A 16205-nucleotide genomic window follows, 5' to 3' on the forward strand; every position below is an offset into this window, starting at 1 on the left:
ATTACATATATAATTAAACCATGGATCATAAAATTTGAATGTGAGATTTTTAACAGTTTTAGTAATTTATAGTCATTTTTAAAAATTCAAAATATAACATATAGAGAAAAATCTAAATTTTTATTATATGGTTATTATGGTTGTTTAATTTATTTTAATAGTTTCAAATTAAACAAATATGATAGAAGATACACTAAGTTTTATCAAATCTTTATTTTTCAAAATCATTAATTGTCATATATATTTTAGCTGTATTATGTAATTTCGTAATTTTTATTAAAGGAAGTTATAAAGAACATTAATAATGAATTTATGATTAGTTTAATTAAATAATTATTATATAATTAGATGGACCAACATATTTCTCTAATAATTCTAAAAATCCTTCTAATGATGACACACGTAGTTACAAAAAAAAGTTGTAATACTTTTCAGATAATATCCCTGTTCGAAAAGGCGGCGCCGAAGGCCGCTTAGTCGCCGGAAAGTCGCTAGTCGGGCTCCGGCCGCCAGGATTTGGTACCAATCGGACAAAAACTCGAGATTTTAGAAAACTCAAGATTTTGTTTATATAAACTTAAAAATTGAAGGTTCTCTAGTAGATTTATCAATACTAACCTTAAATACAAAGGAAAATGGAAAAAAAAATGAAAAAGGACAAAAAAAAAGAGGTGGCCGCCATTGTTAGGGTTTAGTCGGAACACATATGAGGAAGAAGATGAATATGAAATGTTTGTTCTACCCTTACTAATGTTTAAGTTAGAATAAAAATTGCACTTGCCAGGTTCGAACTCGGGTGCATTAGGCGGAAATAAAGAGCGCTAACCACTGGGCTATAACAGATCTCCTGGTCTTATTTACATATACTAATATATATAGATAAAACCTATATAAAAACTTTAAAACTAGGCCCCGATTAATCCCCGTTCAATCCCCGATTTTTTTACTAGGTGCTAGGCCCGGAGTTACCGCCCGACTAGCGCCTAACGTAGTTTTGAACAGGGGATAATATACATGAGATATGGTCCAAACGAATGGTCAATATCCTCCAAATATATTCTGTCAGCATAGCCCACACCCAGTGCTCACGTGGCCACATGTGGGTTCGAAGTTCTCTGCGAACCGCAAACAATATGCTGTCTAGACCACTAGATTTATGGCGGAATAAAAAACGTGTAGGGGAAATCTCATGATTTTTAGTATGTACCAAATTATAATTTCCGCTTTTAAATTGCGCAATTTTTTGTTGTCAGCAATTTTTTCAAGCAAGCTACTAAATGAGAACAACCCTAAGATAGTCCTAAAAGAAACATTTTATCACAATATAACACAGAAAACTCAAAAATGACCAACATATAATCCATACAAAAAAAGTAAAAAGTACTTATATTTTTAAGTTAACTAATGTAGACTTATAGATGAGATTTAAGAAAGATTTCAGGATAGAGTTTACGATTTTTGTAAAAATATATAATTGATTTAAAATAATAATTTTTAAATATTTATTTATTTTTATATATCTGTAGAGAATGGATATAAATGTGTTTTAACTCTTTAATGAAATCCTATTTTGTCATTTTACTCTTTATGTTCTTTTTGTTAAAAGAAACCTTTTTAGGGTTTTTAGGTAAATTCATCCATACTAAGTTAAATTAAATCAGATTTGAAAAGTTAAGTCGATAGAACATAATCAACATAAAATATAGTTGAGCATTTCATACAAGTTTTTTTGTCATTGAGTTCGTTTTTGTAAATGTTTGAATACAAAATTGGAAAAGAACTTCTTACATCGCTGAAATTTATTAATGTGAAAATTGCAAATTGGTAATTTCATCAGCATAAACATCATCTTCATCAGTTAAAAATAGCATGTTGCAAAACCCACATGTGATTATTATATTCATTCACTTCATAGCTCAAATTAGAGCTTCAAATTTTGCAACTATGAGAGAATGTACGGGATATTCTTTGTGTAACGACCCACTCCCAAAATATTTAAAGTTTTAAAAGAAACTAGATTTTGATCCGTGCAGGTGTATTTTTTCAAAAATATGTTATTGTTTGTTTTTCATGTTACTATTTAGGGTTGAACAAAAAACCCGAATCCAAAGAGCCGAACCGATTCTGATCTGAAAAAGTAGTACCATATTTGAACAAAAATTGATTAAATATCCGAATATTCAAAACTTTGGTATTTGGAGAACTGAAACCTAATGCGAGTCGAAGTATTTTGGGTATCCGAAGGTATCTGAATACTTATATATATTAATAATTTTTTGATTTAATGTGTATAAAAACATCCAGAATATTTATGATAATTTTAAGTTGATTTAAGTACTTGAAAATATATACAAATAGTTAAAAGTAAATATCAAAAATAGTTAAAGTATATTCAAAACACCAAAAATACTTAAAATAATTATTGATTTTCTATCCAAATATTTAAAACAAACCAATTTATATGTTAAGTTTAGGTACTCTGACATATGTTATTCTTATATGTAATATATTATTTTTTTTTATAGATTTTGAGAAATTTAAAGTATATAATGAATTTAAAATTTTTAAAAATAATTTAAATGAGTTATTTTGAATCCGAACCGAATCCGCAAAGATCCGAACCGAACCCGAACCAAAATTTAGAAATATCTGAATGGGGCTGAAATCTTTGACTCCGAAAACCCGAAACCCAAATAGACCCGAACCGAATCCGAATGAGTACCTGAACGCCTACCCCTAGTCGCTATTATATTATATATATATATATCATATAATTAATCTTATTTTATATGTACCATCATATAAGTAATCATATAATTAATATTATTTTATACGTACCATCATATGAATAATCACATTATTATATTTTTAAAATTTAATGTGAAATATAAAACCATGATTTAAGTTGGTGTTTGAAATTGGGCTTTGTATTGTATTTTTCTTATATATATTGAAAACAATTTTTTATAATAATCGGAAAATATTTTAGTAAAATAAAGTTTTGAATATATGTATATTTTTGAATAAATTTTGATATAAATCAATTTAAAATTATTATGAGTTGAAATATATATATCAAGTAACATAAGCCCATTATTTTTTAATATAATGTAATGGACTTTTATTTTTTTCTTAATAACATAAGCCCATTACATTTTTTTCTTAATATACTAATATTCATATTTCCAAACAACATTATATTTTTTTTATTATACTATTCATGTTTCCAAACAAAATCTAAAGGTACTTCTACTTTAATAAGATAGATAGATCACGAGAAATTAACTCTACAAGGATAATAGAGAAAAATATAGAATTTAATTTCTATCATATTTAGAATATAGCATACATGTAAGAACTCACATTTTATCTACGATATATAATAGATTAAAAGATAGAACACAAGTTATCTTTTTCTAAATTTTCCACATATAAAAAGCCTACAATATATATTGTATTTTATAAATAACAAAGACATTTAGTTAGAACCGAGGAAGCTGTATTCTTTTGTTGGATATATCATAGAGAAAACTTCACAAATTATAACTTCTATTAAATGTATAAGATAAATTAGAATTTCTATTTTATCCTTGTAAAAAATGTTATAATATACATTCTATCAAATTTAGTTCAACATATCCACCATGGTGCCACCGTAAACTAATTATCTGTCGTAAAAAAAACTATGAGAGATTGAACACCACCAACAATCGAGGAGATATCGGCCATCTACTCGAGCTAGAACCGCGAAAAAGACCAACACATGAAAAAACTATTGCACCAGAACAGAGAACCGCCAACAAACCATCACCAGACCCAAGACAGAAGAATACAATGAGCTCTATCAAAGCTGAAGAACAAGAGATCAACCTTACTCCACATTAACAAAAACGGAGGACGAGGATAATATAACCAATGAAATTAAATGAGTAACTAAAATCTAAAATGAGAAGTAGCAGAGGCATGCTTAATGTGCATTTAAAAAGGCCATTGTCTCAGGCCCCGGGAGATAATACGATTTTTGGGGTCCCATTTCATGAACTGTTGTGTATCATACTATAGCTGTACAACATTAAATTCTATTTGTCCCCATTCCAAGTTTGACACCCTAAGTTAATTTTAGTTTTCTTTGTTTTCCAAATAAGATTAGGAAAGCGAAATCTTTTTTTATCTTGACAAGTTTCCAAATAGAAAAGATGTATCTCCAAACAATAAATCTAAATATATAAATAAGAGTATAAGGAATACAAATGTCAGTTAATTTTGAATAAATTCTCTATTCAATTTGAAAATTAAGAACTAAATATACTTTCTACAATTGTGTCAGTTTCATTTTCTCTCAAATGCATCAAAATTATGTCTGAAAAAGTAAAAACACAAAAAATCAATTATAATTTTGTAAGGAACCTAATAAGAAAAATTATTTAAGAAGTAAATTATGAAAGTCTAGTGAAAGATGTATTTTTTTGAACTGAGGCTAACTAAAGTGAAAGAGTTTAATAAAAATAATAAAGACATATTTTTATTTTGTTTTTGATTTTTTTCTCATTTCAAAATTATATTATAATATTTGCAAAATACATAGAAAAATGCCCCATTTTCTCCATTTACCCTAAGCACGGCACTGAGAAGTAGATCTACGATCTCCAAACATATTTGATCTACAATCTCAAAGAGTTAAATTATTCAATAAAGAAAAAGTTTATATTTCTCTGTCTTTAAACACAAAATCTTTACTATATATTGAAAGAAAAGTTCATATATGATGAGGCCATACAAGTAGTGGTTCCCATAGTTAGACATGGTCCGTCTACCCGAAGTGGAGCCAAGGCCATAAGAGAAGGTTTCTCCAAAGCCGTCCAACAAATCCTAGATCAAGACGGACAAACCGGACAGAACCAGTTCCTGATTGAAGAGATGGTCCAATTGAAGATTCAAGATCAAGCCGGTCCAATAGAGGTTCAAGATCAAGCCGGTCCAATTCAATTCAGGTCATTCGACCATAACCGAACCGGCCTAATCATTTCCACATGTGATCTCGGTTCAGACTCCTTCCCAATCCAAGCGGGTTCTGAGTAATCCGCCCCATTCCATTTAAGATAAGCAAGTACAATTACATTTATGATTTCTAACTGGTTTATCGTTTTTGGTTTGTGCTGGTTTTCTTTATTATAATTGCAAAAAACTTATGAGCAAATTCTTAGTTCTTTTATTTTATTTGAGTCCAATAATTCAAGACCTTTCTTAGCCTTTGCCTTAGTGTCCAAGAGTGACGGCCCATCTTGTTTGGCCTTGTCAATTTAGAGTCCAAGAGAGTCCAAGTTGTTCTTGATTCAAAGTCCCCTAGAAGAGCATAGCTGCCGGATATTTAATCCCCACTATAAGCAGCCTTGTATTTTTTTAGCTTATGAAATATATGAGTCAGTTTGCCCCAGCAAACAAACCATTTTCTCTCTAGTTTTGCATGTGAAGCCAGCTAGAAAGAGCCTTGAATCTTATCAAGTTTTCATCACCAAACTTGTGGCGATTCCTCACTCTATTCCATCCATCGATTCTGCTTGAGAGAGACACACATCCAGCAAGCCGGATTCCATCCTCAATCCATTCTCCATCCACTGTTCTTGTTGAGAGAGACACGTCCAGCAACAAGGATCCATCCGTCATCCTTCTTATTTGATTTGTTTTCATTTTGCATATCATTTAGTTTGAATCATAAAAATCCATAAAAATCATATATGCTTCAGTTTATCATTTCTCATTTAGTTTACTTTATGTTCTTCATATTTAAACCATAAGAACTCATAAAAAGGTTTTTCATTTGTCTCAGGTACAAATCGGCCGATCCATTCTTCCATCGCAGCCGCATAGCCGATCGTCTGTCCGTCTGTCCAGTCCGATCCAAACCAAACCTCAGTCATGACGTCCGTGTAATCGGAATCCCAGCCTGCAACATTTGGTATCAGAGCTTAAGGCTCATGATTATGCGGTTATATCTTGTCATTAAACTTCTTGCATATCGTTTTTGTGTTCATCCATTTGCATTAGAAAACGCAAAAAAAAATATATTGTTCTTAGTGTTCTTGTTGTTCTTCATTGTTCTCGACACATTCATCTTAGATCTTGCTAGATCATTGTCGTGTGGCATAAGGAGTTGTCAATCTGTTTGTGTGATTGATCGACCAGATTTCCTTATTTGGGAGGTCGATTTTCAATTTGCATTAAATTTGATTGTTAATTGCTTAGTCTGTCTAGATTGATTAGCTTGATTAGTGTTGCATTTATTTTTATTTTTCTCATCAGTTTGTATTCATTTTTAATTGTCAATCATCATTAAAAAAAATTGTTTTAAATTCGAATTGCATTTACTTTGAACTTTCCTTTTTTTTATTTCTTTGATTGATTTGATTTTCAATTTCAAACTTAAAAAAAAAAAATAAACTTTCCTTTTTAAGTTATTTCCTTTTTATGGAGAATGAAAAAAGGTTAAAAAAAGGACAACATTGGGACTTGCATAGTGAAATGGGCCGAAGTGGGATATTATGAAGGCCTTATAAATCGAGGTTGGGTAATTTATATAACCGTCGCAAACGGGAATGTCCACGGCGGGGCTAGGTCATCGTGATTAGCCATGGAGGATGATGAATTGGAAGCTATGCGTGCTCACTTCCCTCTTTCTTTCGGCAAGACTTCCATTGTTTCGCCGCCCTCCGAATCCATCCACAGCGCTACTCGCCGCGCTGACGCCGGAGCTTCGTCGGACTCCAAACCTAGTTCCGGCTTTCCGTCTCTGTCTTCCTCTTCTAATTCCTGGATCCAATCTGTTCGCCGTCCCAAACGCAACCCTAATAGCACCGGCGGTGCTAAATCTAGTCTCTCTCCTTCCGAGGATGATGTATCCGTAGAGGATGACGGAGTTATGGTGGGACCACCACCGCCGCCCCCTACAAGGGACGGTAATGATTCTGATGATATGATCGGTCCCCCGCCACCGCCAGATGTAGATTCAGATGAAGATGATGTTGACGACGACGACGATGAGGAGAATCGGTACAAGATCCCTTTGAGCAACGAGATTCAGCTCAAGGGACATACTAAGGTACTCAACAAATCTAATAATTACTTTTGGAATATTGAAAATTGAATCTTTTCTGGTGGAACAGATTGTTTCGTGTCTGGCTGTTGATAACGCCGGAGCTAGGGTTCTCTCTGGCAGCTTTGACTACACTGTTCGTATGTATGATTTCCAAGGGATGAACTCCAGACTACAGTCTTTCAGGCAGATTGAACCATCCGAAGGTCACCAAGTTCGCAGCTTGAGCTGGAGTCCCACTTCTGGTCAGTTTCTATGCGTCACTGGCTCTGCCCAAGCTAAGGTGTGTGTTTGTGTGTGTGTTTCTTTATTCAATAAAAGGTGCTCACATTCGTTTGCAATTTTCTGAATTTTCAGATTTATGATCGTGATGGTCTTACCCTTGGTGAGTTCATGAAAGGGGATATGTACATCCGTGATCTTAAGAACACTAAGGGCCACATTTGCGGCTTGACTTACGGAGAATGGCATCCCAAGAATAAGGAAACCATTCTGACTTCTTCTGAAGACGGGTCTTTGCGTATTTGGGATGTTAATAACTTCCTAAGCCAAACACAGGTAACGATGAATATCTTTGTTTGATTGTTACATGCAAGTGATATCAATTTCTTGGACAGGTTATTAAGCCCAAGCTTGCTAGACCGGGGAGGATTCCAGTTACGACTTGTGCTTGGGATCGTGAAGGAAAGCGTATCGCTGGTGGCATTGGAGATGGATCTATTCAGGTAATGGCTATCTTCTTATCTCTCTCTTTTTCAAGATTCCCTGATGTGTTTGATCAAGTTTAACAAACTTATAATATTATGATTGTAATTTCCATGGATGAATGGTCGTTTTGTTGTTTATTGATCCAGATTTGGAGTCTCAAGCCGGGATGGGGAAGCAGACCAGATATATATGTTGGGAAAGCCCACACTGATGATATTACCTCTGTTAAGTTCTCTAGCGATGGGAGAATTCTCTTGTCAAGAAGTTTTGATGGTTCTCTAAAGGTAAACCCCTAAACCATGTCCTCTTTTATGACCACTTTGCGTAGAGCTATACGACAACTGAACTATTTCTTCATCAGGTGTGGGACTTACGGCAGATGAAAGAAGCCCTAAAGGCTTTTGACGGTCTCCCTAATTTTTATCCTCAAACCAACGTTGCCTTTAGTCCAGATGAACAAATCATCCTGACTGGAACATCCGTTGAGAAGGACAGTACAACAGGAGGCTTGCTCTGCTTTTACGACCGGACCAAACTCGAGATTGTTCAAAAAGTCGGAATATCTCCAACTTCCAGCGTGGTGCAATGCGCTTGGCACCCGAGGTTGAATCAGGTAAACAACAACAACAATGTTCCTCTGAGATTGTCTTTCGACATTACATTAAGAGAGGCTTATATTGTGTGTAGATATTTGCAACATCTGGAGACAAAAGCCAAGGAGGAACTCACATTCTTTACGACCCAACTCGGAGCGAGAGAGGTGCATGTGTGTGCGTTGCACGTGCACCAAGGAAGAAATCTGTAGACGATTACCAACCAGAACCAGTAATACACAACCCTCATGCATTACCGTTGTTCAGAGACGCACCAAGCCGTAAACGACAAAGGGAGAAGACTTTGAAGGATCCTCTTAAAGCCCATAAGCCTGAGCTTCCCATGACTGGTCCTGGTCATGGTGGAAGGGTTGGGACCACTGGTAGCGGCTTATTAACGCAGTATCTTCTCAAGGTAAAGGCTCTGTGGTATCTTCCTCGAGTTTTCTGACTAGTGATTGTAATACATTGAAACTCTTTTGTGTTTGTGTGTTTGCAGCAAGGTGGGATGATAAAAGAAACATGGATGGACGAAGATCCAAGAGAAGCAATATTGAAATACGCAGAGGTTGCTGTGAATGATCCCAAGTTTATTGCACCTGCTTACTCTCAGACCCAACCTGAGACCATCTTTGCTAAATCGGATGATGAAGAAGAAGGTGATGCCAAAAAATAACTAGAATGCTTCCAAGATACCTCACTTGTATGATGTATAATGAACATGTACGTTGTCAAAAAGATCATGTCATGGCACTTTAGAATAACCCCGGGAGTTGCATTTTCGGTGTTTTAAAGTTCAAAAATCAATTTCATTTGAAATTAGTTGCATTCACACAACTGGATCTAAATGTTGCAAAGACCAATATTAGAAACGAAACTACATCCATAATCCAAACTAGGCTTGGGCATTTTGGAAATCGGTTTGGGTAGTTCTGGTAAAGGGTTAAGGGATCTATTTACTATCTGATTTACTTTCGGTTCGGATAGTTTCGGTTCTGATAGTAAAACTAAGAACAAGAAAATATCCAGAAAAAATGCAATTCTCATTTGGTTCTACTTTGGATAATTTGGGTAAAATATTGGTTATTTTGGATAAAATATGAGTTAATTAAGATGATTTAGATAAAAAAACTTTTTGGATATTTTGGATTACGTTAGATATTTCGGATAACACTATCTGGATACTTTTGGATAGTTTTGGATATTTTCGGATAGTTCGGATACATTTAATTATTTTCAAATATTTTTTGATACTTTTAATAGATTTTTAAATTATAAATATATATTTAGTTATGTTATATGTATATATAATTAATATTCTTATATATTCGAGTATTATTTCGGATATAGAAATATAGAAACCATTTGGATATTTGAGAGTTTTGGTCCGGTTTCAGGTATCTCGGTTCCATTCCGATTCAGTTCTTCTGTTCCTGGTTTTTTTTTTGCCCAAGCCTGATCCAAACCATATCATGTCTATATACCAAGCAAAAGAGCACAACATTTTTTTCTCTTGTGAGATTATTATGAAAAATCAAATCAAACACTTGAAATAAGCAAAAGCGGTTTCAAGTGTTATGTACAACTTTTGTCAAACAACAAGCTCCTATTGAGCGTTGATTAATTTACAAGAGTAAGAAACAAGTTTAGCTTCTTAATGATACAAGGACCAGACACGATAAGCATGTCTCTGTTCTTTTTCTTTTATTGTTTTCTTACCTTTTTCTACTGCAGTAAAATCTGAGTTAAGACATTTGTATACATCACATGTGGAGTCTTCTGAGTGTAAAAGGGTGGTTAAAGGTACCCTCATTTGCTTCTTCATATGATTTGACTTTGGTTGGTTTCTTCAGTTTGTATTGTATAAGTTGATGACAAAGTGAGCTTTAGAGACCCCCGTTCTCGAAGCTCGATAGCCGTGAGTCTGATAGAACGCTAAACAGCTGTGTGTCTACAAATAACTACAAAATCCACAACAAAACTTGTAAGCTCTGGATTCGGAAACTCAAGCCAACAACAGGACTAGAATTTTGTACCTTAATGAAGGGTCTGTCTCTACCAGAAAAGGAATCGATAAAACTGTCCTTTAGAAGTAGAGAAACCTGAGGAGAAAAAGATTTAGATATAGTTACTGAGAGATAAGAGTGGAAGTAGCTCTTGTTATGCTTTGAGGATAGTCGCTATATAAGAAAGTACCCTGTCGCTATTGGATTGAACACTTGTTATGGTGTGAGAGTGTAAATCTGAGCAAAGAGACTCCATGTAATCTCTCATCACTCCCAAGAATTTAGTGGCAGCTTCCGCCTGCAGAACATTCACTCATATGAATCCAGGGTTCAAGTAATACAAAGTATAGGCCCATGCATTGGTAACGTCTCTACTTACTTGTACTTGATTGCATTTATAAACGGGGTGTTTTCTAGCAGTCGAGCTATGATGAGCCAGTGTGGCATGGATTGGAGTCAACTGAGCCATGAGTTCTCTCCGCTGAGGCAATGCTGGCATGTTACATATTTTCACCTGAAGAAACACACTTAACGTTACATGCCACCTTGATATTTGACAGAAAGAAAGAATAAGAGACTTTCATGAGAAGGCCATGAAACCTGATTGTTGATGATGTTAACTAGAATAAGGTTAGACGTCTTCACCTTCCAATCAGTAGGCTTACTGTGTATACCGACCTGCCAAGTGGCGAAAACGCAGACAGTTTGAGCAACAAGAAACATAAAGTTCATGAATTACAATCCAATAACATCCACTAGACTGATGAACATTCAACTCCCCAGAATAAGTAATCATCTAGCTAGTAAAGACACGTCATGAGTTACTTCATATGAAAAAAATTAAACTTACAAGGAACGGAACGGGTGCCTCGAGGAAATCAAACATCCTCCCGGGAAGAACCTGAAGGCAACAGAGAGAAGTTACGACATGGAAACTCCCATTTTGATTGGTCCATTAGTGATGTGATACTTACCGGAAGCAATAAACTCTGCCACTGAAACGGTCGAATCATTGGGACAAGAGACAGTACTATTGCTGACAAAACACCCTGCATTAGTCGTCTGTTAGTCCGTTTAAATTTCCCCAAGGAGCTGAATATGAATAAACGATTAGAAGACAGATTTAACTAACCAGATTTGGGCAGATTACCACAATTTGCTTTTCTAACAAAACTCCAGCAAGGAGTGACAAAATCTGGAAGGAAAAAGATACTTTGTTACTTATGATAACATTAACTCAAGGCCCAAAGAAGAGTCCAACGCAACAATGAATAGGATTTTAACGACATGTTGGTTCCAGAGTCGACACTAAGCCATCAAAAGAAAAGAAAGGAAGGTGGGAAGAGGGCGTACAGTTTCAAGAGAGAGAATACGACAAACTGTTGCCGTTGTCCACATTGAGAGACCCATAGCCTCCTCGGCAGCTGCCAACCTCGCATTTATCTTTGGCAAATTTAAATGAGATGAGATTACAAATTAGAGGCAAGACTTGATATAAAGGTATACCTCGGAAGAATCAGAAGAGTAGACAAATTCTTCTGACAATCCTAGAGCTGAAACAGGAGGTCTTGTATACGCAATGGATTGTAAATGTTCCAGCGGCTGGAACACCACTTCACTTCCACGGGAAGGAATTGCCAGTGAATGGTAGCCGCAGATTAATTGTAACGCATCATTGTTATGTTCCTATCAAGGTCATGACATACCATATAACAGTTGTATATGAGAACAATGAACACTGAGATAAGTAGAGCAACTAAATGGTTAACCCACTCCTTACCTTAGCCCATTCCAGAACTAAATCATCTCCGAAATCATTTTCGCTGTTGGATATTTCATCAACCTCATCTGACAACACACTTCTAGCTGAACTGCCATATATAAAAAGGCAAATCTGAAATTTTACTGGTAAAGAACTGAATCATAACAATAATTTAAGATAAGTGGTTAGATCAGATTTGATGGATAACAATTGTGTTAAACTTACCTGAACACGGACTCACAGCTTTCGTAACGCTCTATCGGTTGGATCCTAGGATCTGTACATGTAACCTCTGGAGAAGCGTGGCCGTTCTCAAAGCTTTGGGACGTTCTGTCGGGTGTACCCAAGTGGTTCTCAAATACTTCAGAAGAATTATCATCGTAACAATGGAAAACTTTTCTCCCATCTCTTTCTATTTCCTTGATCTGACTTGCATCTGAAGTATCACTGGCGACAACACTATCTGGAGACTGCGGTTCTGCAAAGCTCGCAATGTCACTATCAGATATCAAGCCTGCAGCAGCGGCCGTGAGTGCCATGACTCCATCCACAGGTATTGCAGAAGCCATCCAATCAGCAGGGTTGCTACGAGGTGAAGAAACACAGCTATTCATTCTGGAAACTGATGGACTATGGCATGCAGCGGCAAGAGACATCTCACTAACAAATTCAGTTATCCGTTTGAGACGCTCTTGTGCAATCATACTGCATCAACAAGTAAAACGCCATCAGTTTTCAAGTTCTTGGATCTCTAAATCATTGCAAGGAATAGCCACTACTAGGAGTAATAGGGGCATCTTTTGTACCTGTTTAACATCTCAAAGTGTAGCTCAAAAAAAGGAACTCTGGTCAGCAAGCAATAGCATCGAGGTGCAGAAACCAAAAAACGACTGCCTCCTCCAGATGGATGCAAGGGTGACGCAGTGCTTAAAACACCAGGGGGCCTCTGAACAATCTCCGAGACATGTAAACAAACACCATATAATGTCGCATCATCTGCTACCTGACAAAGAGAATTTTGAGAAACTCATGTAAGTTTTTACATGGCTAGTGGATGTCTGACACTTCAACTGTCCAGGGGCATGACGAAAAGATAGACTACCTTGAACGAAAATATGAACGATGAGTCATCTGTGCCTAAATGTTCCTGCAGTAAACTCAAATTATCATGATCTACTCTAACTTTCATAGATGAACTACAGAAGCTCAGAGAGAAACTTTACTAAGATCAATTTTCAGACCTGTCCATACACAAGCTCATTTAGATCACTGAGAGACGGGGACCTCTCCAACAGTCAGTGCCTGTAAAGGAAAAAGTTTTTAAGTCTCAGTTGTTGCATAAAGTTACAGAATCAATTCTCGGTAAATTTTCCAAGTAAGTGAGACGGCTCATAACTGGTAATATATACCAAAGTACACAGTCATTAAACAAATATAAAGAGACACGGATCATAAAGTATTATACCTTGACGCCACCAGGAAAGCAGAAAGCTGCTAGATCTTTTGGACGCATCGCCACCTTCTTCCCAGGAGGGTATTTAAAAAGTATCTGTACATGAAAATAAAAGTTGACATAGAAAAGAAAGAAACTATGTAAATGCCATAAGAATGCTTAGAACGGAAAATAATCACAAACCTGTGGCTGCAGTACTGGAAACTGAGGCCCACGGTGACGGAGTATTCTGTAGTCTGCCACTTCATACCTTGACATCTCCGTCTCCCACTTTTTCCTTCTACGGAAAGCCTCCTCAACTGGCTTCAAATCAGTTTCAGGATGAAGCCCCACAATGATAAAATGTTCAAACAGCGAGGTTGGCTCCTTATACTTTGTTTGGTCCTAGCGCGTTTATCAAATTTTTTAAAAACATTAGTCGGATAAATAGTTTCAAAGGTTTTGATAGAAGAGCCTAGAAAGAGAGATTAAATACCAGAAGAGCTTTTGAGGAGTGGAGCTGGTACCACTGTCTTTTTTGGTTAGCTAAGACCTCAGGGTTGAAAGTGGGCCGATTATCATCACGCAGATTGCTGACCCCACGCCAAGCCTTCTGCATCTGTGTTTTCAGTTTCTGGAAACTGTTTGTGCGCCTGTGTCCTGGAGTCCCTATCTCACTCTGGGCGCGCCTATGTCCTTGTGATGGTGACTGTGGTAACACTGGTCCATTGAAGTATACGTTTTGAGATGTCTCTCCAGCTGATTTAACTGCCTCAGGAGAGTCTTGCTCTCCTGTAACTTCTATCATTTCCATCTTTCTAATAACTGAGTTATCAACTTGCGGGTTATCTTCACCATCCTTTCCAAAAACCCTGTTCCCATCTCCATTTCCGCATCTGTTACTAGTTCCTGTATCTTCTTCAGTTCCAACCACATCAAAATGACCATTTGACACTTTTGTATCCGGTGATGAATCTGAAGCAGATTCTTTATTATCCCTTGATACAAAACCGAGTACCTTTGCATCTCTTTCCAAGACAGTTTGTTCTTCTTCATCCCTATTTACACTTTCCAAAGGCTCATCTTCATCTTCTCTGTTAACGCTCTCAGGTGAGCAAAACCCAACTTCTTCCTCACAGCTAGCTTTCAAATCTTCCAACGCATCCACTTTGGGAGAAGAGCAATCATTTTTCTCACATGTAATTTGTTGTTCATCATTTTCTCCATCCTTGGTTTGAAGACCATCTCTTTCCACCACCAAATTATTCTGCTGCTCATCACCATCCCTAAAGGCCTCAGTTTTATATTCATCTTCCACATCCATCTTCTTGGGGTATCTTAAAAAGTCATCTCTATTCCCATCTCCACGATGAATTGCTAACATGTCTCCCTGCCTATCCATCCCTATTTAAAACCCAGCTTTATGCTGCTCAAACAACATCAGCAGAATCAATAACCCCCAAACTTCTGCTAAAAATAAAAATAATAACATCAACATCCATCAAAGAGGAGAATATTAGCAATAACACAAAGATGATGATGATGATGAACTTGACCCCAAAAAAACAAAGAAAAACACTTCAAATTTCTAATGGAACTTGAAGAATCTAACGATCTCAAAAGCCGCCTGTTTTTATTTTATTTCTATTTTATAACGAAAACCCTAAATTACCAAATTAGTTGAAATCGAAAGGGATAACGAGGACTATGTACGAATCATTCAAGGTTCCAGCTATTAAACCCCCCGAGTCAATATGTTTACATCAACGAAGGGAATCGATTCAGGAAATTAACCTTCAGTAACATCAATGATCCTGGGGACTTTCTTTTTTTTTTTTATGATGAAAATTCAAACATAAAAAGCCAAAAAAGAAGAAAACTTTGTAACGGAAGGTTGGATAATGATTTATGGAGGGAACGAAATTAATGCGAGGCGTGAGGATTAATTAGAGAGAGAAAAAAAAGAGATTATCTAACAAAACACACACCAAAAAAAAAGAAGAAATGAATCTTTCTTCCTTTTTGTGTGAGTGGAAGGCGAAAGAGACAGGAGGTAAATAAAAGTTTGTGGCTAAAAATAGAATTTTACGTAAAAGGGGAGGTTATACTTGATACCAGGAGAGATGAACAACATCATCTTTTCTTTTCTTTATTTCATTTTTCATTTTTACTCCCTCACGTTATTTTGCCCCCTTTAGTTGTTCTACTATAAAACGTGGCTTCATGTTATGAGCATACCACCCAAAACACTTAATTATGCAAAATCTGACCCAAATGCAATCTTACAAGTTCAATAATAAATTAAATTCCCAAAATATCATTATCTAAGCGATGATGTATATAAGTTTTGGACAAAACTGAAATAATAAAAACTTGTTCACCAATTAATGAAAACATAAAAGTTGAAGGTGGTATAGCTTATAAACAACGTTGGAAAGTTGAATTGACTTTGAACGCGCTTTACCGAACCAAACGGTTGTGTTGAGAATATATTGGTTCAGATGTCTCTCTCACGCGCCACAGTCTTCCTTCGATCTCAGCCGTTGGATTTGACTCTTACGAATTTCGCTTTGACTTGGATAGGAAAAAGCATGAAACTTGAAACTTATGTTTA

General features: G+C 35.9%; 1 protein-coding gene and 1 pseudogene across 1 annotated transcript; one reads left to right on the plus strand and one right to left on the minus strand.

Annotated features, from left to right (window-relative positions):
• Positions 1-6526: 6526 nt before the first annotated feature.
• On the plus strand, positions 6527-9210 carry LOC106357571 (WD repeat-containing protein 70). The gene is made up of 8 exons (XM_013797254.3): positions 6527-7096; positions 7161-7373; positions 7448-7648; positions 7708-7815; positions 7945-8082; positions 8160-8411; positions 8486-8806; positions 8891-9210. Exons 1-8 carry the CDS (start codon positions 6629-6631, stop codon positions 9065-9067), a joined length of 1878 nt encoding a protein of 625 aa, XP_013652708.1. The 5' UTR covers positions 6527-6628; the 3' UTR covers positions 9068-9210.
• Positions 9211-9884: 674 nt separating this feature from the next.
• Positions 9885-15379, minus strand: LOC106354911 (annotated as a pseudogene).
• Between the last annotated feature and the right edge of the window lie 826 nt (positions 15380-16205).

The sequence above is a fragment of the Brassica napus genome, chromosome A7 (assembly GCF_020379485.1).
Source record: "Brassica napus cultivar Da-Ae chromosome A7, Da-Ae, whole genome shotgun sequence".
NCBI lineage: Eukaryota > Viridiplantae > Streptophyta > Magnoliopsida > Brassicales > Brassicaceae > Brassica > Brassica napus.

What these genes read in the sequence shown, in the direction of transcription:
- LOC106357571 (XM_013797254.3), top strand. Translation starts at nt 6,629, where the DNA reads ATGGAGGATGATGAATTGGAAGCTATGCGTGCTCACTTCCCTCTTTCT. An exon ending in ACTTCCTAAGCCAAACACAG is followed by an intron (nt 7,649 to 7,707) that starts GTAACGATGAAT and finishes TTTCTTGGACAG; the next exon opens with GTTATTAAGCCCAAGCTTGC. An exon ending in GGCACCCGAGGTTGAATCAG is followed by an intron (nt 8,412 to 8,485) that starts GTAAACAACAAC and finishes TATTGTGTGTAG; the next exon opens with ATATTTGCAACATCTGGAGA.